The sequence below is a fragment of the Macaca mulatta genome, chromosome Y, assembly GCF_049350105.2.
Source record: "Macaca mulatta isolate MMU2019108-1 chromosome Y, T2T-MMU8v2.0, whole genome shotgun sequence".
Classification (NCBI taxonomy): Eukaryota; Metazoa; Chordata; class Mammalia; order Primates; family Cercopithecidae; genus Macaca; species Macaca mulatta.
In genome coordinates, this window is record NC_133427.1 from 4,690,105 (window position 1) to 4,717,688 (window position 27,584).

Below are 27,584 nucleotides of genomic sequence, written 5' to 3' on the forward strand. Positions count from 1 at the left end.
GCTCAGGCTAGAATGCAATGGTGCAATTTCAGTTCACTGCAACCTCTGCTTCCTGGTTCTATCAATTCTCCTGCCTCAGCCTCCCAAATAGCTGGGACTACAGGTACACATGACCATGACCTGCTAATTTTTGTATTTTTTGTAGAGATAGGGTTTCACCATGTTGACCAGGCTGGTCTTGAACTCCTGACCTCAAATGATCAGCCCTCCTTGGCCTTCCAAAGTGTTGCGATTACAGGCGTGAGTCACTGTGCCCAGCTCGTTTCCCATAAACTTTAAAAAACTTGCCAGTAAACAGGAAGCAAAATGAAAAAAAGAAAGGAAAAGGAAAAAATTATAAGCACAGCACAAATCTGACCTTATCTTACTCATATACTACCGATATAAAATTAGAGAAAATTTTGTATTTAAAAAAAAAGGCAGCAAAACCAACAAATGCAGATAGTATTTTTTTCAAAAGTTCAAAACAATGGTTAATTACATATAGGGAGAAACTTTATACAAAATAAAGTTACAAGGAGACTGCAAAGAGGACTGCAAAGTTTTTGAAATTAAAGATAAATGAATCATTTTAACTTCATATTTTTATTATTCCCAATCTTTAACTTTTCAGATATCACATTTCCCCCCTCCCCCGCCACCAACAATCATTAACCTAAGGTCACTTCTCTGTTCAGAAAGGAAAAAAGCTAAATCCTGAAAATGGCAGTTCTCATTCACGAAAAATGAACAAAAGTCATTACATTTAAATGTAACAAGAACTGTAGTATACAACCTCACAGTTTTAAGAAAAAAATTCTGTGTGTAGCACAATAGGGATTCCCCTGTATAAACTTCTTTTTTCCTTGTTTGCCCTTGCTGTTTCTGTGTATTTGGAGTTTCCTAGGTTCAGAACAAAGAGTTCAGATCAAAGTGTTTATTGATGTTTTAAATGTTAAAAAACATCACCTTTGCTATGAGGAGGAAACCTTATGCATCACACAACAAAGACAACAAAAAGTCATTATTTCTTGCCAGTAGGTGAGAAATTTAACCTTATGTTTTAATAAGATGCACTTTTTACCAAATAAAATGTAAAGACATTCCAAAAGGTTAAAGTAGAAATTTTGTGAAACATGCATATTAATTGATTAGAATGTAAACTTCATATATAATTCTCTATGAGAATTTTGTCTATTTTTTTACAGTATGTTTTAAGTATGTAATACAGTTTCAATTATGTCTGTATTTTTCCACTACTATCTTTACCAACTCTAAAAAACAAATCTGGTGATTCCTTTGTTATTGATATTTTTAGGTTGAATTACAAAGATACACAAGATTGAGTTACTAAGCTATAAGGGTGCCTTATTTTATAATTTCCCGTAATTTCTAAAAACAATGTAAGTAAAATTTTTCTTTAAGGCACACATGTCAAATCTGGAAGAATGCATGAAATGTTTACATTAACATAAAAAACAATTTACTCTCTTATCAATTCACAGCTATCACCACTGCAGAGACTACTTCATGGCATCTTTCTGTTTGTTTGTTTTGAGACAGTCTCAGTCTTGTCACCTAGGATAGAATGCCGTAGCATGTTTATGGCTCACTGCAGCCTCAACCACCAAGGCTCAAATGATATTCCCATCTCAGTATCCTGAGTATCAAGAACTACAAGTGCAGGCTAATTGTTGTGATTTTGCCATGTTCCTTAGGCTGGTCTCAAACTCCTAGGTTCAAGACATCCATCTGCCTCAGCATTCCCAAGTGCTGAGACTACAGGCGTAAGACACTGTGTTTGGCATGGCATCTTTTCATTAAGTATTTAGACAACATAAAAAATTTAAAATCAAGTCATTTAAAAAAAATTTCTGCTGAGCAGTAAGTAAAAACACTGATAGTTTCATTAAGAAACTCAGCTTTGCACTTTGTCCTTTAAGACTATTTTCTCACAGTTATGTTAAATGAAAGTTTAGTTCAGAAACCTACTTTTCACAGAAGTCATTCAGAACACCCCAATAATCTTCAGGTACAACAAACCATTCACAATCTCCTGGACCAATATTTATGTTAACAGAGCAGAAGTTGTTATTTTCTTGGTGACCTGAAAAGTAAAAGAAAATGAAAGTCACAACTGCAGCAGCATATGGACTGAGTGAAAAATATATGCTTAGAACTTTGAATAGAACATAATATACAATACATATTAGCTATAGCATTACTATTTCCTTCTCTATAAACGACTTCTCAATTCTCACAAATAGTACCAGAAACCTTATTAAGAGAAAGGTATAGTGTTCAAAATGTAACCTGTCTCCTAGCACTCTCAGCTCCTACCACATGTCAAATGTTAGCATATAATGTAAAGAATCACAACTGTTCCACAATGAGTAGGTGCATGGCACTGCCCATGGCAAGGGGCTTTAAAAATAAAAACTACAAATACTAGGACACCATGGGCACCTACCCATGGTGAAAGAGTTAGAAACATTTACATTACATACCATATATATAATCTTAGCTTATGATCTATCAGCAATCTCAACATTTTAGAACACATTAAAGATTGTATCAGAATACGAAGTGTATTATAGCAGGCATCATTTCTACTAATGTAATACTGGAATAAAATCTACATATACAGAAATTCAAAACAATGTTTCTTTAAATTATATCTGGCAAACTAAAACATACTACATTTCTTCTAAGGAATTCCTTAACAGTTCCATAGGACACTGTTGAAGTACTAATGTTATACAAAGAAACCAAAAAACTCAAACACTTTAGAGACAAATGACAAGGAGATAATCTATTAAAAGTTTGGTTATTACTCTGCTAGATTTTAAAAGAAAAACGACATTTTTCATTTCATGTGATTTGTTTCATTTTCACTGTGAAAATGAAAGGTGTTTAATATCTACATTTATTTGCATTGTATTATTCATTGGCAGATCTGTGAAAAATATCTTATCATGTGCCAGTCTCATCCACCTGTTGAATGTAAGTTCCATGAATTTTGTCAGAAACAGATATTGAATATCTTCGCTTGTCTTAAAAAAAAAAGCAGGTCAATGATTTAGCAATGATGAGGTTGTATGGCTATTTTTAGAGCTCTGAGTTGAGGTGGAAATTTTTCTGAAGAAGTACCACATTCTGCCACTGTTAATGACCACTTACTGGCCATAAAATTTTCCTGCAGGCTTCAAAATATTTCTTGATAAATTCAACCTAAAAATTACAAGGCAAAGAGAACTTACATGTGAAACTTTTAGGATGATATATCATTCTGAAGACAAAAGAAATTTTTGGAATTGCAAATACTATCAAGCTGCTTTTATATACTACTTCTTAAGCTACTAAAAACAAGTAAGAAGCTACATCTCCAGTAGCACAGACATTTGCAAACATATACTTCTTTAAGTTCAAAATATAATTTCAGCAGCATTTTCCAAACCTCAACAAAAGTGCAGGAAAATGTGCATATTTCAAAAGCCATTTGCACTACTGTGAGGTTTTCCAACTGAAGGTGCAATTGACCTTCAATTTGAGGAAATTAATCTGCAAAGTAATGAAACCCAAAATGAAAATAACACAAAAGGAAACAAAAATCTAACCTGTAAGTGTCTTTAAGGCAATTAATATATTCAAGAAAATACCCTCAAAGTTTGACATTAGTGTATGGCAGTACTGATCTACTTGAAAAGACATTTTTGAGGCTCTTACTACTACAGAACAACTTCAACAGATGTACATTTGTAGTTAATATTGATGACACAAGAACACAGTATTTGAGCCCAATGAAGTACTATTTTCTTCAAAATAATTCCATTCTTTTAACTAGTAAAAAAATGCATTCATTTGATATTTATTTTGATTTTCATCAATAAAAATCCATAAAAAAGATGAGTTTTGTTTTTATAGAACACCTAAAAAATATCATCAATTGAACCTCTTGGCTTGCAAAGTTTAAAATATTTAGTATCTAGCCCTTTAAAGAAATGTTTGCTTAAAATTAGGAAGTTTTTGGATTACATTTTATTAAAAAAAAAAAGCATCACATACTTTAAGCATTGTCAATGAAATTTTTATTATACATAACTTGAGTAAACTGGTTCATAATACATCATTCTTACTGTAATTGTGGTGAAAACCTCTGAAAAACATTGTTAACTTGTTGTCATTCCTAACACTCAGTAACTTAGCATCCCTTTCCCAGTTCATATTTTTCTGATTTTTTTCATATAAAAATGATGGAAAAACAATACTCTGAGCTCAATTATAAGAGTAATATGAACATTTTTACCTATAATAAAGTATTTTAAAATCCTTTTGGCTTTAGAAGTATAAATGACAACGTGTTCTCTTTGCCTGTTCCACGTGATAATCTCAATTTTTTCAATCATATAAGGTATGTTAGTCATTAAAATCACCTGGTGTCCGACTCCCAGGAACTTTCATATATAGTTGTACTGTATTCATGCCCAGAATGGTATGTCCAACGTGGCTTAGAAGATTTCCTGCTGACACCACACGCACAAAAGCAGGAAGTTTAGTCAGTTCATGTAACTGTAACTTCCACCTGCAATAAATTAACAGATTAAGAGTAAAAACTCATGAGAATTACCATATCCTCAAAAACTCTGTGAGTCGATCAGAAAAATAATTAAATCTATAAACATTTTACCTGTACAGTCAGTGCAACTAAAGTGTTTAACCTATTTAAAAAATAATAGTCTTAAGACAAACACAGATTAGTGAAAAAAAATAATAAAATGTATAACTACTAAATAAAAGAAATAACTTATCTTCCATTTATAAAGTTGTATTAATAGAGAGGCACTATGATTTTAAGAGTAACATTTCAATTGTAAAACCCTGTCAAAATAATTTCAGAATTGTAGGGTTATTAGGTAAAACTAACACATCAACATAAAAAAACAAGAAACAGAGAGAGAGAGAAAAAATAACTAGGAATACAAAAAAAAAAAAAAAAAAAAAAAGAAAACTAGACAATTCCCAACCCTGCAATACCTTCATTGGTTCAGTTCATGGAAACAGTACTAGTGCAGGGAGACTTACTTTTTGTTATCAGAGAGGTCAATGTTGGTCCCAAATTTTATGGTTTTAAACGGTCCTTTCCTTCTCCTTCCAGAACTTAAAAAAAGAGAGAATATTAAATCCATGTATTTTAGACAGAAATGTTGAGTGGGTGCTAAAAGTTACTTACTTCTCTGAAGATGTGGATTCATTATCTGAATGATCTTTGTGTTGTGTTCTTTTCTCATTTTCTTCCTTCAGGTTAAGAAAAAAATATTCATACTTAGTATCCTCTAACAGGCTATCACTTCCATTATACTAATTATGAAAATACTCATCTACATGGGCAGTACTGACAATTTTGAGAAATAAGTTTCTACAGGCACATTTCACAGAAAGTATCTTCTATAATCATATTACATTAAGTCACAAGAAAAGTCAAAGTCCAGTGCACGGTACTCAACATCCTCTGTCATCTACAAAATTAATACGAAATTCAGTTATTATACTAATCTATAAGAAAAGCATATAGTCATTCATATTTTACTTTGGAGCAAGGAATTTTCTAAATGGTAACTGAATTTCATTTAAAATGATATGAAGAGAATATGAGAGAATGAAAAATGAAAACAAGGACAACATGCGAAAACTTTCTAATTATATATATATATATATATATAAAAAAAGATGCGAGAAAGCACCTTAATAAGACAGAATTCCTACCCCTGCCTTTTTTTTTTTTGAGCCAGAGCCTCACTCTGTTGCCTAGGCTGGAGTGCAGTGGCATAATCTCAGCTCACTGCAATCTCTGCCTCCTGGGTTCAAGGAAGTCTCCTGACTCAGCCTCCCTTCAATTCCCTTTTGTAATAAGCAAAAAGCATTGTTTTGTTTTTTCCTGTAGACACTGTTTTATGAGAAAGAATCTGTAGACTCTTATACTTAGGCCAAGGACAAGATAATGTAGAACAACTTGAAGCCAAAAGTACTGAGGGGTATAACTATGAAAGTTAATTACAAGTGCCAAGTAGCAAAGCAATGGCACATATTCTAAACTGGGAGAAATATGTTTCCATCCATATGCAAATATGTACAGAGTGAGCAATGTTAAGATCCTCTATTTCTGATTATAGTGTCATATTTAGTTACCCTGGCTTTCTCTGTGGGTGAATCACATTAACAAAGCTAAGAGCATATGGATGAAGTTCTTCACAGACTAAATTTTCAATGCAAGGAGTTCTATATACATAATAAAATATTTTCACATTTTAATTTAACATTTTTAATAAAAAATTAAATGCTGAATATAAAAATGTTTTTCTCTTGAGAAATATTTCAAGAATATGTAATGAGAAAATGTTTCTCAGAGGACTGGAAATCCACATGTAAAAGAATGAAGCTGGACCCCTACCTCATAATGTATAGAAAAATTAACTCGAAATGAATGTGACTTAAATATGAGATACCACACAAAACTCATGCAAAAAAAAATTAGTAAATCTGTATGACTATGGGTTAAGTAATAGTTTCTTAGTAATGACAAAAACAAATGAAATCCAAGAAATGCAAATAATTAAACTTCATCAAAATTAAAATTTTTGTGCTTCAAAGGACACTAACAAAAAAAAAGACAACTCACAGAACAGAATAAAGTACTGACACATTTAACACGTGAGAAGGAATTTCTAACAAGAATATACATGCATATAATTTACAGTTCGATAATAAAATAGCCCAATTAAACAATGGGGAAAAGAAATAAACATGCATTTCACCAAAGAAAATATAACCATTAACAACATGTTAATGAAAAGATGCTTATTACTTCAAAACCAATAGTATGGTTAGAATCAAAAGGAGATAATATATAGGTATCAGAGAAGATAGATAAATGGGAAACTTATAAATTAAGAATAAAAATGTAGGCCAGACACAGTGGCTCATGCTTGTAATTCCAGCGCTTTGGGAGGCTGAGGTAGGTGGATCACTTGAGGCCAGGAATTCAAGACAAGTGTGGTCAACATGATGTAACCCTGTCTCTACTAAAAATACAAGTAACAATTAGTCAGACATGATGTTGTGTGCCTAAAATCCCAGATACTTGGGAGGCTAAGCCAGGAGAATTGATTGAATCCAGGAAGCAGAGGCTGCAGTGAGCTGAACTATCATCATGCACTCCAGCCTGGACGACTTAAGGGAGAATCAGTCTCAAAAAAAAAAAAAAGTAAAATGTAAAATGATGCAGCCATTTGAAAATTAATCTGGCCATTCCTTAATAGAGTAAACAATGAGGCCGGCTCCAGTGGCTTACACGTCTAATCCCAGCATTTTGCGAGGCCGAGCTGGATGGATGATTAGAGGTCAACAGTTTGAGACCAGCCTGGACAACATGGTGAAATACTTTCCCTACTAAAAACACAGCAATTAGCCAGGTGTGGTGGCGCACACTTGTAGTCCCAGCTACTCAGGAGGCTGAGGCAGGAAAATTGCTTGAACCCAGGAAGTGGAGGTTACAGTGAGCCAAGATTGTGCCACTGAACTCCAGCCTGGGCAACAAAGCGAGACTGTCAATAAAAACCAACGAAAAACCCCAAGAATAATAAATGAGTTATTATACCACATAATCTAGCATCTATACAAAGGAAATGAAGATATATGTACACAAATACTGTTTTTGAGTATTCATAATAGCATTACTCAGAATACCTATGAGGCAGAGCAAAAATAACCTAAATGTTCATAAACTGATGACAGAGTTCCTCCACCAAAAACAGTTTATATCCAGACAATGTAATATTGTCACTATAAGAGAAGTGGTTTAGTGATACATGCTGTAAATGAATAGACCTTGAAAATCTTATGCTAAAAGATAAAAAAGAAACCAGTCACAAAAGAAATTATATCATCCCATACACACACACACGCAACCTTTATTAAAATTTATTATAATGATTACACACCTATGAAATACACTAAAAACCACTGAACTGTATATATGTGTAAATATGTGTAATTGTATATTATGTAAATTATCTTGATGAAGCAGTATAAAAAGAAATAAAGGACAGGTGACATGAGGCCAAATGGTGAACGAAGAAGCCCCAAGCTCTCACACTTCCTTATGTAAAAAAGTTGAAAACTACCTAACATAATCTGATAGAATTTATGGAAAGCAATCACAGAGCTATAGCATCCAAGTCAACAACTTATAAAAAGCCACACTGAAATCAGTAGGAAATACTATGGTGTATTTTACTTGTGCTTGCCTCACTCCATCAAAGGCCTGGTACAGTGTTGCTATAAATGAGGTGTCAATTTTGTTCCTAATTTGTTCCCTCAAAAGAGAGAGAGCAGAGAAAACCTCAGCTGTAATATTCTAATTCACCTAGGGACTGTCTAAAATACTGGTCTCTGTTTTGTCTAATACTAATGCTTCTCAAAAACTTTTTAAAAATTCCATTTAGCATGCTATGAGCCTGGATTTATCCTGAGACTCTGGACAAAGACATTGTAAGAATACAACGATATATCTTATAAATAGTAACACAAAACTTCTAACAAAATATTAGTAAGATGAATTCAGAAATACATTATAAAAAGTTTGTATGTAATGAACTAGTGGACTTTCCTCCTAAAATTCATGTCAATTTTATTATTTTTATTTTTATACTGCAAAAATTGTTGTTGGTATTTTGATAGAGGTTACATTGAATCTGTGGATCACTTTTGGTAATACTGACGTGTTAATAGTATTTAGTTTTCCAAACCATAAATCCTTTTCTTGGTCTTAATCTTAGAAGAAAAGCTGTCAGTCCTTGCTAGGTACGACGTTGTTATGTGTTTTTCATATATGGCCTTTATTATGTTGAAGCCCTTTCCATTTGTGCCTAGTTTGTACAATGTTTTTATCATATATAAGCATCTTGAATTTTGTTTAATTGTATTTGTTACCAGTTGAGATGATCATACGAGTTTTTTCTTCGTTTTATTAATGTGTCTCGCTGTGTCGCCCAGGCTGGAGTGCAGTGGCGCGATCTCGGCTCACTGCAAGCTCCGCCTCCCGGATTCACGCCATTCTCCTGCCTCAGCCTCCCGAGTAGCTGGAACTACACGCGCCCGCCCGCCCCCACGCCCGTACCCTTCTCACCACTGGTTTCAGCAAACAATTTTTAACTATGTCTCTAAATACAATTGCAACAAAAATGAAAATTGATTAAGTGGGACCCAATTAAGGCATAGAGCTTCAGCACAGCAAAATAAACAAACAAAAACTATTAACAGAGTAAATAGACAAGCTATAAAATGGGATAAATTATTTGTGAACTATGCATCTGACAAAGGTCTAACATCCAGAATCTATAAAGAACTTAACAAATCAACACAAAAAATAAATGACTCCATTAAAAAATGGACAAAGGATATGAAAAGGGTATGTCTACTTAAAAGAGGACATAAATTTGTTTTCTGCTAGGAGAAAAAAAAACAACATACAAGTGTCAGCCAAAAAATAGGAAAAATGTGGCTGGGCACATTGGCTCATGCCTGTAATCGCAGCATTTTGGGAGGTCGAGGTGGGTGGGTCACCTGAGGTCGAGAGTTTGAGACCACCCTGACCAACATGGAGAAACCCCGTCTCTACTAAAAATACAAAATTAGCCAGGTGTGGTGGCACATGCCTGTAATCCCAGCTACTTAGGAGGCTGAGGCAGGAGAATCACTTGAACCTGGGAGGAGGCTGCAGTAAGCTGGAGATCGTGCAATTGCACTCCAGCCTGGGCAACAAGAATGAAACTCCATTCCCCGCAAAAAAAAGAGAGAGAGAAAAAAGGAAAATGTTTGATCATCACTAATTATCAGAGAATTGCAAATCAAAACCACAATGAGATACTATTTCACATTAGTCAGAATGACTATTAAAAAAGTAAAAAGAAAAAAAATGCTGGCGAGTCTGTGAAAAGAGAAGGATTATACACTGTTTATGGGAACATAAATTAGCCACTGTGGAAAGCAGTTTGGAGAGTTCTCAAAGAACCTAAAATAGAGCTACCATTTGACCCAGGAAACTCATTACTGGGTATCTACCCAATAGAAAACAGAGCATTCTACAAAAACAGACACATGCACTCCTATGTTCATCATCACTGTGCTATTCACAACAGCAAATGTGCCAGGCCAGGTCTCATTAACAGCTGAACAGGCAGGCCTCCATCACAACTGTTTCAGCACTGACTGAGTGGTTAATTTAAGTATTAAAAGCTGAAAGAGTCAGTGCCCTCATATAAAGGCTGGAATGTAACAAAAGTCCATCAATAATTTTGCCCAGGCCTTTTCTGGGCCTTGAAGATAACAAAATAACAAATTCTTAACAGGATCTGCTTAGGATTAAACAAGTTTTTCCTGGGGATCTGAAGAAACTCCCCAGACTTCCACAAGTAAGTTTTATTGGCGGTCTAAAGAAACTCCCCAAACCTCCATGATTTAGCAGGAAACAGGATAAAGGTACTCAGCACCTGGAGACATCTAGATCAAGTAAATTTACTGAGGCTCCAGAGGAAGGTCTTCAAAACTCAGACCTCAGTTATAAATTAGAAGCTGTTAATCACTTATGAGTTTAGATTAATGCACACTACACATTGACATATAGCTTAGAAGGTATATAAGCTCTAGAATACTTTGTAATTTTGAGTTGGTATGGTAATATTTTCCTGGCTTTCTCCCTGTACCTGGTTACTTCAGAAATAAACGCTCTTCTTTCCCAGTTCATGTGCATCTCATTATTGGGCCATGAGAATAAGCGGCCCAATCATCAGTTTGGTCTGGGAACACAAAGACATGGAATCAATCTAGGTGCTCATCAATGTTGGATTGCATAAAGAAAATTGGTACATATAGACAATGGAACACTATGGAGTCAAAAAAAGAACAAAATGATGTCCTTTGCAGCAACATGGATGTAGCTGGTGACCATAATTCTAAGCAAATTTACTCAGAAACAGAAAACTAAGTGTTGCGCGTTCTCCCTTATAAGTGGGAGCTAAACACTGAGTACATATGTACATAAATGTGAGCTATATGTGAGAGGAAAGGAGGTGGAGCATGAGGTAAAAAAATATCTATTGTGGGGTACTATGTTCACTTTCTGGGAGTATTAAATCCAAGTGACAAACTTGCACATAAACCCTCTGTCTTTAAAACAGAAGTTGATATTTTAAAAATAAAGGGCCGGTTGCGGTGGCTCATGCCTGTAATCCCAGCACTCTGGGAGGATGAGGCAGGCAGATCACGAGGTCAGGCGATCAAGACCATCCTGGTTAACACAGTGAAACCCCGTCTCTACTAAAAATACAAAAAATTAGCTGGGTGTGGTAGAAGGTACCTGTAGTCCCACCTAGTCATGAGGCTGAGGCAGGAGAATGGCATGAACCCAGGAGGTGGAGCTTGCAGTGAGCTGAGATCACGCCACTGCACTCCAACTCTGTCTCAAATAAAATAAAAAATTAAAAGATAAATGAATAAATAAATAAATAAAAGACAGAAAAATGAACACTTCCTAATTTCAAAATTTACTATAATACCATAGCAATCAAAATAGTGTAGTAGTAGCATAAAGACAGACATACGGACTAATAAAAGAGAACACAGAATCAAGACGAAAACTCTTGCATGATTTCTGATGAGACTGCCAAGACCATCGAGCAAGAGAAACGTCAGTCTTCTGAATAAACGGGATTGGAAAAACTAGATATTAACACGCAAAAAACCAAAGTTGGTTCTTTATCTTGGATCTCATACAAACTTAACTTGAAAGAGATCAGAGACTCAAACATAAGAGTTAAAACCATAAAATTGTGAGAACAAGTAAAAATGCTGTGATATGATATTCGGCAATGATTTCTTAAACTTCAAAAGAATGTGTTAACAAAGTAAGTAAATAAATTGGACTTCACAAAAATTAAAAAAACTATCAAAGGACACTATTACCAAAAGAGTAAAATTACGATAAACAAAATTGGAGAAAATAGTTGTAAAACATTGTAAATCACTGCAAATACTTGTAAATTCTCTTGGCCATTGCCAGTGGGAATTAACATGGTGCCAGCACTGCGCAAAACAACATAGTCTTCCTTTAAGAAGTTCAGCAAGTAATTACCACACAATCCAGCAGTTCTAGAGACAGAACACGTAATTTACATCAATTTTCAGAGCAGCAGTACTCAACACAGTAACTCAAATGTGAATAAACAAAATGTGGTACATACTTAATGGAGTTACTGTTCAGTCATAAAAAACAGTACAATTATGATGCTAAAAACATAGATGCACCTGGCCGAGAAAGCCAGACATGAAAGGACAAATACTGTATGATCCCACTTACATGAGCAACCCAGAATTTGTGAAATGTATTTTGAAAGAAAGTGAAAAAGAGATGACCGGGTGCAGTGGCTCACACCTGTAATCACAGCACTTTGGGACACCAAGGAAGGCAGATCACCTGAGGTCAAGAGCTCAAGACCAACCTGACCAACATGGAGAAACCTGTCTCTACCAAAAATACAAAATTAGCTGGGTGTGGTGGCACATGCCTGTAACCCCAGCTACTCAGGAGGCTGAGGCAGGAGAATCGCTTGAACCCAGGAGGCAGAGGTTGCAGTGAGCTGAGATCACACCATTGCACTCCAGTCTGGGCAACAAGAGCGAAACTCCATCTCAAAAACAAACAAACAACAAAAACAAAACAGATTATTAAGGAGTTCAGGAAGAAACGTAAAAGGAAAATATCACTAAGCTAACAGGAAAAGTCCAGCTTGGAACTGCTTAGGGCAAACTCTCATTCTATTCAAAGTCGCCCCACTGCTCACGGAAATGAATGTATATCTGATTGCCTACTTTGGAGAGGCTAATCAGGAACTCAAAAGAACACAACCATTTTTTCTGTTATCTACCTATGGCCTGAAGGCCCCCGCCCCAGAAATGAGTTGTCCCTCATTTCCAGACCTAACCAATGGTTCATCTTACATATACTGATGGATGTTTCATTTATCCCTAAAATGTACAAAACCAAACTATACTCTCATCACCCTGGGCATATGTCAACAGGACCTCCTGAGGCTATATCATGGGAGCATGTCCTCAACCTTGGCAAAATAAAACTTTCTAAATTAAATTAACTAAGACCTCTCTGGGATTTTCAGGGTTCACATAGAGGTAACCAAAGAGGGATTTTCAGTGGAGGTGCCTCTGGCCTTTGACGAATCTTCTATGGGTGCTTGGTACCAGCTTGAGTTATCTTTAGGCACTACACCAACATGACAATTTGCTGAGGCATGGAAGAGCCCCTCCAGAGAATCCCGGATCTCCCAAAATTTGTTCAAGATCCGAAGTTTATTTTGCTGGATCCAAAGTTTATTTTGCTGTACAACTCATTTTTTTTCCTGAGTTTTACTTGCTTCTAACACAAGGAAGATATGCTTTTCCTGCTTCCATGATGATGATGGAAGGCAAGTAACAGTTTGTGCTCTCTTCCAACAGGGAAGATGAGTTGTTTTTCATTTTTTTTTTTAAACCTGCTTCTAGGATGCTATGGAGCAGTCATCAGCCTCAGACCCAGCCATAGGTAACTGACTGAACTGTGGTTTGCTTTGGCTAAAGTTAAGATTAACAACCAGCTGGTCTTAATTTCTCCTTACCAGTAGAGCACTCAGTAATCATATAAACTGTGCGATCATTTGTTTTGCATAAATGTTTTGTTGTTGTTTGTTTCTGTTTTTGTGGTTGTTTCAGTCTTTTTCCCACTTGGGTTTGGTCAACTCTGTATGACTTGATCAAATCCAAAGGAAGTTCCAAATTATGGGGGAAAAGGCCTCTGAAGTGACTAAATTCCCACGAGACAGAGAGAGAGAGAGGAAAAAGATTGTGTGGTAGGGGAAGAAAACCAGCTAGCAAAAGGAAAAAGAAAAAGAGCAGAAAGTCTATTGATTTTGGCTACTATAGGGCTTTATTGATGTAACAGCCACCTTTTTGCAAGCCAGCCCAAAAAGACAGAGCAATTGCTGTATTTCTGAAATAGGAGCAGTTTATCCTATTTAAATATGGTAATGAGATTTTAAAAGATTTTTTTTTAGACGGAATTTTGCTCTGCCACCCAGGCTGGATTGCAGTGGCACAGTTTCGGCTTACGGCAACCTCCACCTCCTGGTTTCAAGTGATTCTCCTGCCTCAGCCCCCTAGCTGACATTACAGGCGCACGACACCATGTGCGGCTAATTTTTATATTTTTATTAGAGATGGGGTTTCGCCATGTTGGTCAGGCTGGTCTCGAACGGCTGACCTCAGGTGATCCACCTGTCTTGTTCTCCCAAAGTGCTGGGATTACAGGTATGAGCCAGCATGCCCAGGCACTTCCGTACTCTTAAAAAGAAGACAGTGGTACTAGTTTAATAAAAATAGTTACATCTTGAATTTAGTAAGATTACCATAACTTCTAATCTTTTGGCTTCAGGCAGTATAGTCCACAGGTAGTAAGGCTTATTTTAGGAAAGAAATGTTACTTGGTTTCAAAGTTAAACTGTAAACTAAGTTCCTCCAAAGTTACTTTGGTCTAAGCACCAGGAATGAACAAGGACAGTCTGAAGGTTAGAAGCAAGATGGTGTTAATTAGGTGAAATGTTTTTCTCTGTCAAAATGTAATTATAATTTTGCAATGGTGATCTCAAAACTTTAAATAATTACAATTGTAGTTTTTATAAATAATCTAGTTAAGCAATTAAGTGAAAGTAATACTATAAATACTTGTAGACAAACTTGTCAAAATTTAGAATCTATAGTTAAATAACAGATGTGTTATTATTTGTGTATTTTCCAATAAAAAATATATTTGTAGGAAAATATTCATTCTAGAAAAAAGGGTGTCTATAAAAAGTGAACAATTTTTTGTCTAATTCAAAGCTTAGGTTATGTATAAAACAAAGTAAGCCGGGCACTATGGCTCACATCTGTAATCCCAGCATTTTGGGAGGCTGAGGCAGGTGGATCACCTGAGGTCAGGAGTTCAAGACCAGCCTGGCCAACATGGTGAAACCTGTCTCTACTAAAAATACAAAAATATTAGTGGGGCATGGTAGTATACGCCTGTAACCCCAGCTACTTGGGAAGCTGAGGCAAGAGAATTGCTTGAACCTGGAAGGCAAAGGTTGCAGTGAGCCAAGATTATGCCACTGCACCCCAGCCTGGATAGCAGAGTGAAACTATCTCAGATAATAATAATAATAATAATAGTAGTAGTAATAATAATAATAATGTAAAAGGAGTCAGCAAATAAAAGAGTTGAAAAGAAATTTTATAAAAATAAAGAGATTTTGTTTTGGTAAGAAAGCTTAAAGAGAATAATTTCATGTGAGAAAGAACCTTGTATAGTAAATTTAGTCCTAAGTAAAACGACTTGGTTGTTTAAGAAAGAGGGATGTTCAGGACAAATCAGAAAGTCAAGTATGTCATGACCCATCTGCATGGGTCATAATAAGAGGATTTATTAAAAAAAGAAAAGCTTTCATATATTCAAGTTGTCTATGATTAAAGGGAAATGACAATGTCTTTCTAGAGATTGGATTTGATGTAAAAAAAAATACACATTAAAGGATGATTTGTTTGTATAACAATGAAATTTTCATAAGGGGTTGATTTACTCTTAATAAATTATAAGAGATTTTAACCCAAAGTTCAACTTTTATTATATCTTGCTTGTTTTGGTTTTCTAACCCCTTTTAAAAGATAAAAGTAGGCCAAGCGCGGTAGCTCACATCTATAATCACAGCACTTCGGGAGGGTGAGGCAGGCGGATCATGAGGTTAAGAGATCAAGACCATCCTGGTCACCATGGTGAAGCCCCATCTCAGGCAAAAATATAAAAATTAGCTGGGCGTGGTGGTGCATGCCCGTAATCACAGCTACTGGAGAGGCTGAGGCAGGAAAATTGCTCGAACCTGAGAGGTAGAGGTTGCAGTGAGCTAAGATCATGCCACCACACTCCAGCCTGGCGACAGAGCGAGACTCCATCTCAAACAACACCACCAAGACCAACACCAACAACAAAGGCACATAATAGTAACATTCCCCTTCAGTTCATTTTCAGCTCAGATAAGTTTTTCTTCTGAGGGTTCTGTTTGTTGTGGTCTGATGCTAACAATGTATTCTTAAAGGTCTAAAGAAAATGTTTCTTTCAACAGAATATTCTGTGACGAGCACAGAGGTAGTTTCTTTTGCCTTTTGGTAACTGGCCTAACCGATTTTACATTTTATCAAAATAATTCCTATGCCATTATTATTAAGTTTGGTTTGCTTAGGAAAAACTGAGATTAGAAACAAATTTCTTTAAATTAAGGTTGTATGTCCTTGTATCTTGCTGTAGGTGCTTTTAAAGTCCTTGTGATACTGAGTTACAGGGCTTTGACTCGTGGTCTAAAAACACTGAGTCCTGCTGAGTCTTAAACACTGAAGCCTCATCTTCAAGCCTGGTAAAAGATGCCAACCAAAATAAACTGCATTCCTGAGAAACAGGTCCAGAAATTAAAGCTATTCAACTCCTCAAGGTCCAAGGACTATTGCAAAAGAGGTGAGTATGTGAGATTTTAAGGGACGATTTTGAAAGATAAGAGATACTCAGTTCCTGTATAAATTAACCATTAATGTCAAAGACACACTGATACAAGACCAGCATATGTGTCCCTGTGTGAGATTAACAATGATTTTTTGAAGCATTAATCAACTCCTTAAGGAAGATTATAAAAGAGTATGGAAGTTATATCTTAATATCACTATGAAAATTTTATAGATTGTTTATAAAATTTTGGATAACAAATTTAATTGGTTTCATGCTGTTTTTATTAGGGCTTATTGTGTGGGAAGTTAAGTATCCTCAGTAATGAAGGTTTTCACCTTTTTAAAAAATTCTTGAGTTATCACTCCGTTTTAAATTAATGATTTATTTTACAATGACCTCTGATCCTATTTTGTAATATCAAGGTGCTTTAAATCTTTAATATTTGACAAACTTTCCAATACCAAATGATAAATTCTGTCTTTTTCTGACTTAATTAGTCCTTTAAGATATTAATAGGTCCTCTAATGTCCAAAAATGACATATTTGGCTTATTTGACATAAAAATTATATAGTAAGCATTGTCAAATATAAAAAGGTGATTGGCTTTCTTAGGGCTGCATTTGTATATATCTGTTATGGCTGTGTGTTCCAAAATTATAGGAAACTCCTATAATTCTGTTATGTCTTAATGTACATGATTAGTAATAATTGAAATAGTTATGTTAAATTATTCTGTGCCACAGAGGTAATAAATTTCCTAGTCAATTGTGTGTTTGACTATGACTGCTCTAAAACTTTTAGTCATCCACAGACAATTGTTGTCTTTATTTGGTCCTCTTTAGAAGGTGGTTTCCCAATCAGCTATAAACTCTAACAGATGCTCTTGAATGCAAGTGTCTGATAACTTTGAGACTGTGACATGAGAATACAGAAAAAACTGTCAGGACTCACGGAGAGCTGAAATGTTTGTGAATATCAAGTAGAACAGGAATTATCTGCATGGACTAAACAGAATTTGAAGTAATCTTTTAAACTTTTTGCTTAAAATGTTGTTGATCCTTTGTTTTTCCAAAGTCAAGAAAACTTTCAAGTTTTTAAAACTTTTAACAATTGAGTATTCTTATGAAGAAAATTTGTAGTATATTTGTTTCTATCTGATTTCTCCAGAAATTGAAAACTACTTGAAAGTATTCTTAACAATTATGGCAATACAATTATTTGCATAAGTGAAATAAAAATCTGTTTTCATTTGTAATAGGACACAATGGTAGAAACTGGTTATTTTACCAAGGCTTTGACTGAAATGGTGTACTTTCCTTTAAGGAGTCAAACTTGACTTATGGAGTCAATAAAATTCCCTTGGGAAATCTGGCCTCATACCTTTGTCTGCATGGTCCCTATATAGGGTTACCATCCTGTGGTAAGTAAAGAATGTCATTTTCTGATAGGCCTAGGAACCCCAACTTTATCTTGGAAAATCAAGAGTAGAGGAATTCAACCAACTCATAGGTATTGATAGTAGAAATCGATGGCTGGGCTCAGCTTTAAAAAAGTGTTAGCTGAGACTACTTCTACGAAACAAAGTTCCATCAAAGCCAATTAAAAAAAGAAGCCTATTGGAAAAATAACTATTCTTGCTGTACTTTATACAAATAATACGGCTGAGTTTAATAAAGAAAATAGATCCTACCATGATTTGTCTTTAATAGAAAACTGGAGAAAGAAAAATTATGTTTCAAAAACAATAGTAAACCTGTGGCTAGAGTCTAGTATCGCCAAATATTTTTAAGTAATAGGAATAAACCATCCTAGCCATGAAAGATCAGACAAAAACCTGACATCAGAGACTCATTTTCTTCTCAAATGCTTTCTCCAAGAGATTTTTTTTTAATGGGGGAAATGTGAAGGGAAAAGATCTTGGGTACCTGAAATCACTATGCTAAAGGGAAAGGTCAAGCTGGGTACTGCTTAGGGCAAACCTGCTTTTATTCTATTTAAAGTCACCCCTCTATTTACTGAGTCAAATGTATATCTGATTGCCTCCTTTGGAGAGGTTAATCATAAACTCAAAAGAATACAACCATTTATTTCTTACCTACCTATGGCCTGGAAGACGCCTCCTCACTTCGAGTTGTCCCACCTTTCTGGAATGAACCAATGTTCATCTTACATACGTTGATTGATGTCTTATGTCTCCCCAAATTGTATAAAATCAAACTTTGTTCTGACCTTGGGGACATGTCGTCAGGACTTCCTGAGGCTGTGTCACATGCACACATCCTCAACCTTGGCAAAATAAACTTTCTAAACTATCTGAGACCTGTCTCAGATTTTCATGGTTTATTAACTAATGATGAGTTATGTTTCATGGGGTCAGAGTTTCAGTTTGAGACGATAAAAAGGTGCTCGAGATGAATTGTGGTTTTGGCTGCACAATAACATGAATACCCAATGCCACTGAATTTAACAAAAATTGTTAAATCATTACTTTCCTGTTTACCATATAACAAAAAATCCAAAAAATATACTATTTTCACAGCAGAATCGGATTCCTGTGATATCAATGTGATGAAAATACAAAATGAGGTCAAAATTTTAAACATCTTCTGGGGGTCAATGACATTAGCAAATTATAAATTTGAAACTTCCAACAACATACTTTTCAGCTATAAAACTTTAAGTTTCAAGGTAACAGCTTTATAAAAACGTAACTTTTCTACATTCTTTCATCTGATATAGTAAACCGCAGTTCTATTTTATAATTTATTTATAATTTCATTTATTTCCTTTTTTTGAGGTGAAGTCTTACTCTGTCAACCAGACTGGAATGAAGTGGCACAATCTCAGTTCACTGGAAGCTCTGTCTCCTGGTTTCAAGTGATTCTCCTGCATCAGCCTCAAGAGTAGCTTGGAATACAGGCACCCGCCGCCACCACATGGGGCTAATTTTTGTATTTTTGTAGAGATGATGGGATTTCACTGTGTTGGCCAGGCTGGTCTTGAACTCCTGACCGCAAGTGATCCACCTGCCTCAGCCTCCCAAACTGGTGGTTTTACAGGCGTGAGCCATTGAGCCTGGCCAAATTTGTAATTTAAAGGGGCCAGTAAGAACAAACAATTTAAACAAATATTTGAGAAATACAATTGTGGTTGCATTGCTTAACTATTTTCTTAATTTTTTTTGAAAAAATTCAGAAACTCTTATTTCTAACAATTCTATTTCTCCTCATTTACTATTAGGTGTTTTACTAACCACTGTCCTGTTTAAGATTTTGTTTTTCAATTTTCCATGTATTTTTGACACATTTCTGTAAATTTCTTCTTCTATAGTTTTTTTAGAGACTACAATTAATAGAGGAAGACTGCTAATGCTCCCAAAGAAAAATTATCCAGATAAAGTAAAATACGAACATCTTTTCACTGCTGAGTGAATACCTGAGCTGACCAGATAATTTTCTTCATATTAAGTATCATTCTGCAAACAGTACGTAGGCTTAGTTTATCATTAAAATATTCCAAAAATAAGGTAGACGTAAAATAGGAATTTTATTTCTCTATTACCAATGTGTGTTTTATACACTGTAATTCTGCTTACATTTTAAAAAGTTTATCAGGCATGGTGGCTCACACCTGTAATCCCAGCACTTTGGGAGGCTGAGGTGAGCGGATCACCTGAGGTCAGGAGTTCAAGACTAGCCTGGCCAACATGGTGAAACCCTGTCTCTACACAAATACAAAAATTAGTCAGGCAATGATGGCGGGTGCCTGTAATTCCAGCTACTTGGGAGGCTGAGGTGGGAGAATCACTTGAACCCGGGAGGTGTAGGCTGCAATGAGCTGAGATTGCTCCATTTCATTCCAGCCTAGGCGAGAGACAGCAAGACTCTGTCTCAAAAACAACAAAATAATAAAATAAAATAAAAATTTAATAATTTATGAACTATAGCACTTTAAAAACAAACTGTTAACAGTATGCACTAGACAGTAGTTATGAAAGTAATATGCACTATTAAAAAATAGTAAAAATTAAAAAAGGAAGAAAGAAAAACTTACTCTCAATGATTCCTGGAAGGAGGAAGCCTGGTATTGTGCATATTTAGCAATTGTAGTATGAGATCTATTACTTTCACAATGCCAGATTTTCTTTGTTCCAGTGGGATCCCAGTTTTCATCTGCTGGTTGCAGCAACTGTGTCCTCACTTCTACCATATGTTCATTGTTAGCTTCTACCAAAGTTTTGGTAGAGAAAAGTCCAAGATCTTTACAAATAATAAGTTTCATTAATCAGTAAAGCTGTATTCAGTTCAATTAAAATGTCAAAGTACTTAAAAAAACTTCTTTAATAGAGTTCCATCAGTTTCCCTTAAGAGGGCTCCAAGTCATTTGGTATCAGAGTTACATAGCAGGTCCTTGAAGCTCTGGCTATAACCATCACGTCAAGGTGTAGTGGGTTTTAGCATTTATAAACATAATCCAATTTTACTTATATTTAATACTCAGAACTTCTTCAACTATGTAACCTAAATATTGTATGTTGGATAATAATACCAAATTTAAATCTAAAGTAAAAATCCACCACAATATTATGTTCAAAAAACGATAATAAACTTATTGCTAGAGTCTAGTATTGGTGAATATTTTTCATAACAGGAATAAACCATCCTAGCCATGAAAGATCAGACAAAACCCCACACTGGAGACTATTATCTTCTCAAGTGCTTTCTCCAAAAGATTTTTTCTTTTTTTAAATGGGGGAAATGTGAAAGGAAAATATTTTGGGTACCTGAAATCAGTATGCTAAAGGTAAAGGTCAAGCTGGGTACTGCTTAGGGCAAACCTACCTCCATTCTATTCAAAGTCATCCCTCTATTTACTGAGCTAAATGTATATCTGTTATTATCTGTATATGATATCTGCATTATCACTTGCATCAGTGCTAAAGATGCTTGTTCATGCATGAGAGACAAAAAGTGAGTGAGAAAGAAAATAGCACACATTAAAATAAAGACTCAGAATGCTGGGGGAAAAATATCAGTGTTCTGTCAATGTTATAAAAATTTACAGATAGTAAAACAAATATTCAATCTTGGTTTCAAGCTTACCTAATTTAAGAGCTCCAGCAAGGCCACGTATTACTGTAACAGGGTTTTTTGGATTTGTACAAAATTGATGTAATGGAGGAAAGAAAGCATCACGTTTATTTTCCAACTGTAAAAGCAAAATATTTTGTTAGGTCTCAGACAAATGACAAAATATACCTCGGATTTGTGTCTTTAATAAAATGACTAAATACTTGAAATTTGTGAGTTTTTTCCATCAATCTGGCTTTTAAAATTTGCAGTGCATCCTAACCTTTGATATTGTGTTGCTACATATTACAGTACTGTATCATTTGTCTTGTCAGGTAAGTGTGGAGGTAATAGCTAAAACAAAGCCTCTCTTTAAAAAATTACATTTGAAATTTGATTTGTTTTAAAACTGTTACCTATCTCTTATATCACAGTGATTCATAAAATTCTTTTAAATTATTTGAGCTCTTCAAAAGTATTTACCAAGCATATTTTTCGAGTTATCTTCTATTGCTTCTTAAATGAGACAACAGGTAGAAGTGACATTTAAAGTTTAAAATCAAACTTTTAAAAACTATTATCAAAACTTTTAGAGAATTAAGACCTACAACAGGCAAACCTTGAATTTGTATTTGTTGCCTCAAAGTTTCAAAGGAAAAGCTTATTTTAGTCTCTCTTCCATGACTCTTCTAATACCAATGTTAATAAATTTCAACTAGGTAAAAAATTAATATTGAACATCTGTCCAAAAAAAGGCCAAAATCTCCAAAATCCTCTCTTACAGATTTGATTCGAGATCATTCTAATTATTGTCTTTTCATGTTTTAGCTTCAGATTCTTTAATTTGTGAAGGAGAATGAAAAAGTTGGTGACACAAACTCTTCAGGAGGAAAAATACGTAAGTTATTTTGATGTAAGCCACATCAGCTTTCTTCATCAAACGTTTATGTTGCTAAATAGTAAAAGAGCCACTTAAATTCCAATGAAAATTTTATACCTACATGTATTTATGTAAAACTTTTAAATAACACGTACTCATAATCACTTTTATATCATCAACCAGTTTTTATGAAGATAGAAAAAAATCCCTTTATTAAGGAAATGTAACATTCAACAGGTATACATAACCAGCAGTGCCAGAATTCAGATTTAGAACCATGTTTACTAAAAGCTGACCCTAGAAAACAATTATCTTTTGCTGCTCTCATATAATCCCAGTCAATATTTGAGAAGACCTTAATTTTTCTAGACAAAATCTGTTTGCATACTCAGTGGTCAAGAACCTTTTCTGTCAAAGGCCAGATAATAAATATTTTTGGCTTTACGGACAACCTAGTCTCTTTTGCAAACTCTGTCAATGTATTGAAAATGCAATCATAAAGATAGCAACTAACTAAATAAGCATGGTTATGTTCCAATAGAACTTTATTTTCAAAAACAGGTTGGTAGGCAGTGTTTAGAGTAAGAGCACTCATTTGTTATGTGCCCTGAAATATAAACATATTTTTTCTGAAATATTAAACCTATGAGAGTAAAGTCTATGCTCCCTAAGGGAATCTGGCTTGATTTAACAAATACATCTATTTTCTAAAAGACACATTAGTTCAGACTCTTGATTTATTTATAAGTTACTCAATGGGGACTCACATAAATACTAGGTGTGGGTGGATTCAACTTGTCCTTTGGCAAGGGTGGGTATGGTGAAGTTGGTGGTCTTGGAGGTGGACATTTATCTAACAAAATGCAGCTATTAGACAAGCCATTTTTACCTAGATTCCTTTAAAAAAAAAGCAGAAGAAATATATCAGTTATATATTTATTTTAAAAATAGAAAAAAAAGAAAATCTGAAATAAAAGGCATAAGGCATTCACAAAAATACAAATAGTGTAAGATATTCAGATCCATTAAATAAGAAATTGAGAACTATTAAATTTCAGCAGGTCTTATAAAAGCTAAACAAAGTATTCTACACACAAGAGTATATAAAGTGTTGACAAAATTCCTCATTCATTTTCCAATTTGCTTTCTCATACGAAACATTAATATAAACTCAAATGTTCTCTCCAACATGTGCCACTGTTAAATGTTCTCCATAAAATGGTAAAATAGTTGATCAAGAAGTGATTTACATATCCTTAATATCATAGTATATCTCCTTTCTGACATCACATCTTAGTAATTATTTCTAGAATACCATTGTGAAAACTTTCAAATTCAGAAAGCTCATTAGTTTCACCCTCAAGACTTACTTTCTGTGGAATTAGCTAATACTCAATAAGACTCCATTTACCAAACTTTCACATCTTATAATTTTAAGTGACGTGTGTAGTTGCTCTGTGTTGTCACATTTTGCATATTTAACAGTATTTGAATTTTTCTTTAATGAAAGGTACAATATTTGTTAAATTATTGATATAAATTCTTAAAATATGGTAAAATTATTTCCATAATCCAATTCTTCTTTTAGTATGCAAATACAAGAAGTGATTTCCTAAACCCTTAATATTTTAACAAATTCAGAAAACTGGTAAGCCTTTCAAATTATTCAAGCTGTCTCACCTAATTATTAAAATTAAGAAATAATCAATGAATTAAAATATCAAAGGAAGGAACTCTCAAAAATGTTAATATTTCAGACAAAAATCTGAAAATTCTGTTTTGGAAAGTAAAAAATACATCAGTAACTGCATTTGTTTCAGAAGAAATTATGTTTTTATTTCAATATATAGAATAATAAAAGCTGAAGCAAAAGCTTGTTTTGCTTTATTTCCCTACACAGAAAAAAACTTTCAAGTCATGCCTCTGTGGTTGGACTAATACAAATGAAGCCTTGAAATGCAACATATACACTTTTAAGATGTTATAGTAAATAGCTACTAGGGTGTATAACCTTTTTTTTTTTTTTAATACGGAGTCTGGCTCTGTCCCCCAGGCTGGAGTGCAGTGGTGCAATCTCAGCTCACTGCAAGCTACGCCTCCTGGGTTCACACCATTCTTCTGCCTCAGCTTCCTGAGTAGCTGGGACTACAAGTGCCCGCCACCACGCCTGGCTAATTTTTTGTGTTTTTAGTAAAGACGGGGTTTCACTGTGTTAGCCAGGATGGTCTTCATCTCTTGACCTTGTGATCCGCCTGCCTCGGCCTCCCAAAGTGCTGGGATTACAGGCGTGAGCCACCGCACCAGGCTGTATAACCTTTTTAAACAATTAAAAAGGTCTTCATGCATTTTTAAGTTATGAATTTGGTTAGAAATTTGACTTACCTATTTTTTAAATCAAAAATGTGCAAATATCTATTAAACGTTTACATTTAACTACCTATTACATTCTAAAGTAGTATCTAGATTTCAGTTTCTCTCCACAAAGCAAAGTAACCCATAGGTTTAGTTACAGATGATACACATTAAGCTTTTAAACTTAAATACAGAATTGAACCTAATTTATAAACTCCTCATAACTTTTGTTTTAAATAAATAGAATATACTTGGTGAAGAGACAATTCAAGTATTCTCACTATACCAGTACTTAATTGTACTAAATTTGGTGAAGTATTTAACTGTACTAGAAATTTCTTTATGTTAATTTATTTTACTATCAAAAATTAGTTAAACGATCACCTCTATAAAAAAAGAGACTAGGCAGGGTGCTGTGGCTCATGCCTGTGATCATAGCACTTTTGGAGGCAGAGGTGGGTGGATGATCTGAGGTTGGGAGTTTGGGACCAGCCTGACCACCATGTAGAAACCCCGTCTCTACTAAAAATACAAAATTAGCTCTACATGGTGGCAGGAGCCTGTAATCCCAGCTACATGGGAGGCTGAGGCGGTAAAATAGCTTGAACCTGGGAGGCAGACGTTGTAGTGAGCTGAGATAGTGCTACTGCACTCCAGCCTGGTTGACAAGAGCAAAACTCCATCTGAAAAACAAAATAAAACAAACAACAACAACAACAAAACAATTAGACTAAGAAATTGGGATTGACTGTAGAATTCGGTCTTTGTAATTTCTACGGTCTATAAAAGAAAAAAAAGTGGATACATAGGAAGCTAAAGCATTGGAAAACGTAGATACTGGCATCTGAAGAAAGAATAAGACGAGGCATGAGCAAAGGAGCCATGACTCAATCACTTGAATGCTGAAATCACAATTTAAATTGTGAAAGAAGCACAATGCTTTCCTGATTAAAAATAATGGACCAGGAATATACAAATAAGAAGACTATCAGAATAAATGGTACAATAAATCATATGTAACAATTCCTTGATATATTTCTATCAATTATTAGAGTTAAATCACAAGCTTTAGGAAGCTTCTTAAAGGAAATAATATAGGTGTTTAAAAAAAGTAAATAGTATATCTTTTACTTAACAGCTATACAATCTGACCCTAATGCAAAGAGATAGGTCTTTTTACATAGCTACATTTATGGAATAATTCTACAGACAACAGAAATAGACTAACTTCTGAATGTATGTATGAAGAATCCAAAATTCTTCAAAAGAAATTATGAAACTTAAGTTCATAATGGGAATAAAACAAAGTTGAAGAAAAAGCAGGTGTTGGAAAGACTGAAGAGTTTATCTTACTCTGAAAGCTTCCTGTTAACCCTTAGTTACATATTGAAGACATTCATCATTATATAATAATAAAAATGGCTTTTTTGAAAATAACCTAATTAAGTTTACTTTCAAGTTCACCCATATAAATTAAGGATACAATGAGATTCTCTCTAAACACCTCATAATAATTTATCTTTCCTTATAAGCCTCCTTAATCAGGGAAATTAACTCTTTTACTCCCATATTACTTAATTTATTTGAATCTCAGTTTTCTCCCCAGAACAGATGCCACTATCACCTGACTGAAATGGCGCCCAAATAGAAACTATCATTTCTCATTCTGGCTCTTTCTCTACAACTCAGAATAATTTCATTCCCAACTTTAGAATCCATCCTTGTATTCTCTTTCTTTCTGCGACTGTTGTCCTTTGCTTTCTTAATTTCTCTCCTATTTTCTTTTTGGTATGTTATCTTCAATAGCACATTGGAAGCTACATTTATTGGAATAGTCTTGTAGCCACAGATACTTACAATATTTTAAAGATACACTATTTATAGCTTTAAAAAATAAAACGATTCATTTCTGGTAAGGTAAAGTCCTTTTACCATGTCTAACCCAAAAATAACTCTTTAAGAATGCATTTTATTACAAAGTGATTATTTATGTACACCTCAAAATGATATAGATTAAAATCTATAGTCCGTTAATATAAAATATATAATTTAATTATTTTGCAAAAATAAAAACATTATCACTACTACATTACTGCTCCCCAAGGTTGTTGTAACCATAAATTATAAAAAAGCAAAAATTTTTGGTTTCATCTTAGAAGCTGATCAGTTAACATACATTTAATGGCTGACACACAATGGTTTCTAATAAAATAACCGAAATGCCTGAGAGTCTAACAACGTTCACATACAGTCATAGAGAAGAAATATGTAACATCTTAACATCTCACAGTACCAGGAAAAGAGTTATATCATCATTTGGCAAAAACTGTTTTCAAATTTGAAGTTTAAAAACTTTTTAATAAAATGACCAAAGTAGATTAAAAATAATGTTTAGATTGTCTAGTTATAGGGTATTTCTTTTCTGTTAATTTGCATCTAATTTCAGAAAGCTCTTTTATGAATCTAATAAAACAAATGTACTATTGTTAAAATTTCCAAGTTTAGGTACTAAAAATATAGAAGGCATACAGTATGTGTTTTTTGGCATCCGAAGTGACTTTCACTTACATTTTATACTCTTCTATACAGAACATTTATAAGACGTAAGATAACTTACTAAGATTTAATTTTATTGTGTTTAAAGTCTGTGTCGGGTTTGTTTTTGAGGTAG

The 27,584-nt window shown here is 34.4% G+C and overlaps 1 protein-coding gene across 27 annotated transcripts in view; it reads right to left on the reverse strand.

Annotated features, from left to right (window-relative positions):
• The window catches only part of UTY (ubiquitously transcribed tetratricopeptide repeat containing, Y-linked), a 210,932-nt gene that overhangs the window by 40,692 nt on the left and 142,656 nt on the right, over positions 1–27,584 (reverse strand). For all 27 annotated transcript variants that reach the window (XM_015128642.3, XM_077989767.1, XM_015128647.3 and 24 more), the window contains 7 exons: positions 23,329–23,458; positions 21,715–21,820; positions 20,666–20,871; positions 5,210–5,274; positions 5,062–5,136; positions 4,413–4,561; positions 1,972–2,086 (listed from right to left, as the gene is read on the reverse strand). In XM_015128642.3, coding sequence (XP_014984128.2) covers positions 1,972–2,086; positions 4,413–4,561; positions 5,062–5,136; positions 5,210–5,274; positions 20,666–20,871; positions 21,715–21,820; positions 23,329–23,458 — 846 coding nt within the window. The remainder of the gene's footprint in view (positions 1–1,971; positions 2,087–4,412; positions 4,562–5,061; positions 5,137–5,209; positions 5,275–20,665; positions 20,872–21,714; positions 21,821–23,328; positions 23,459–27,584) is intronic.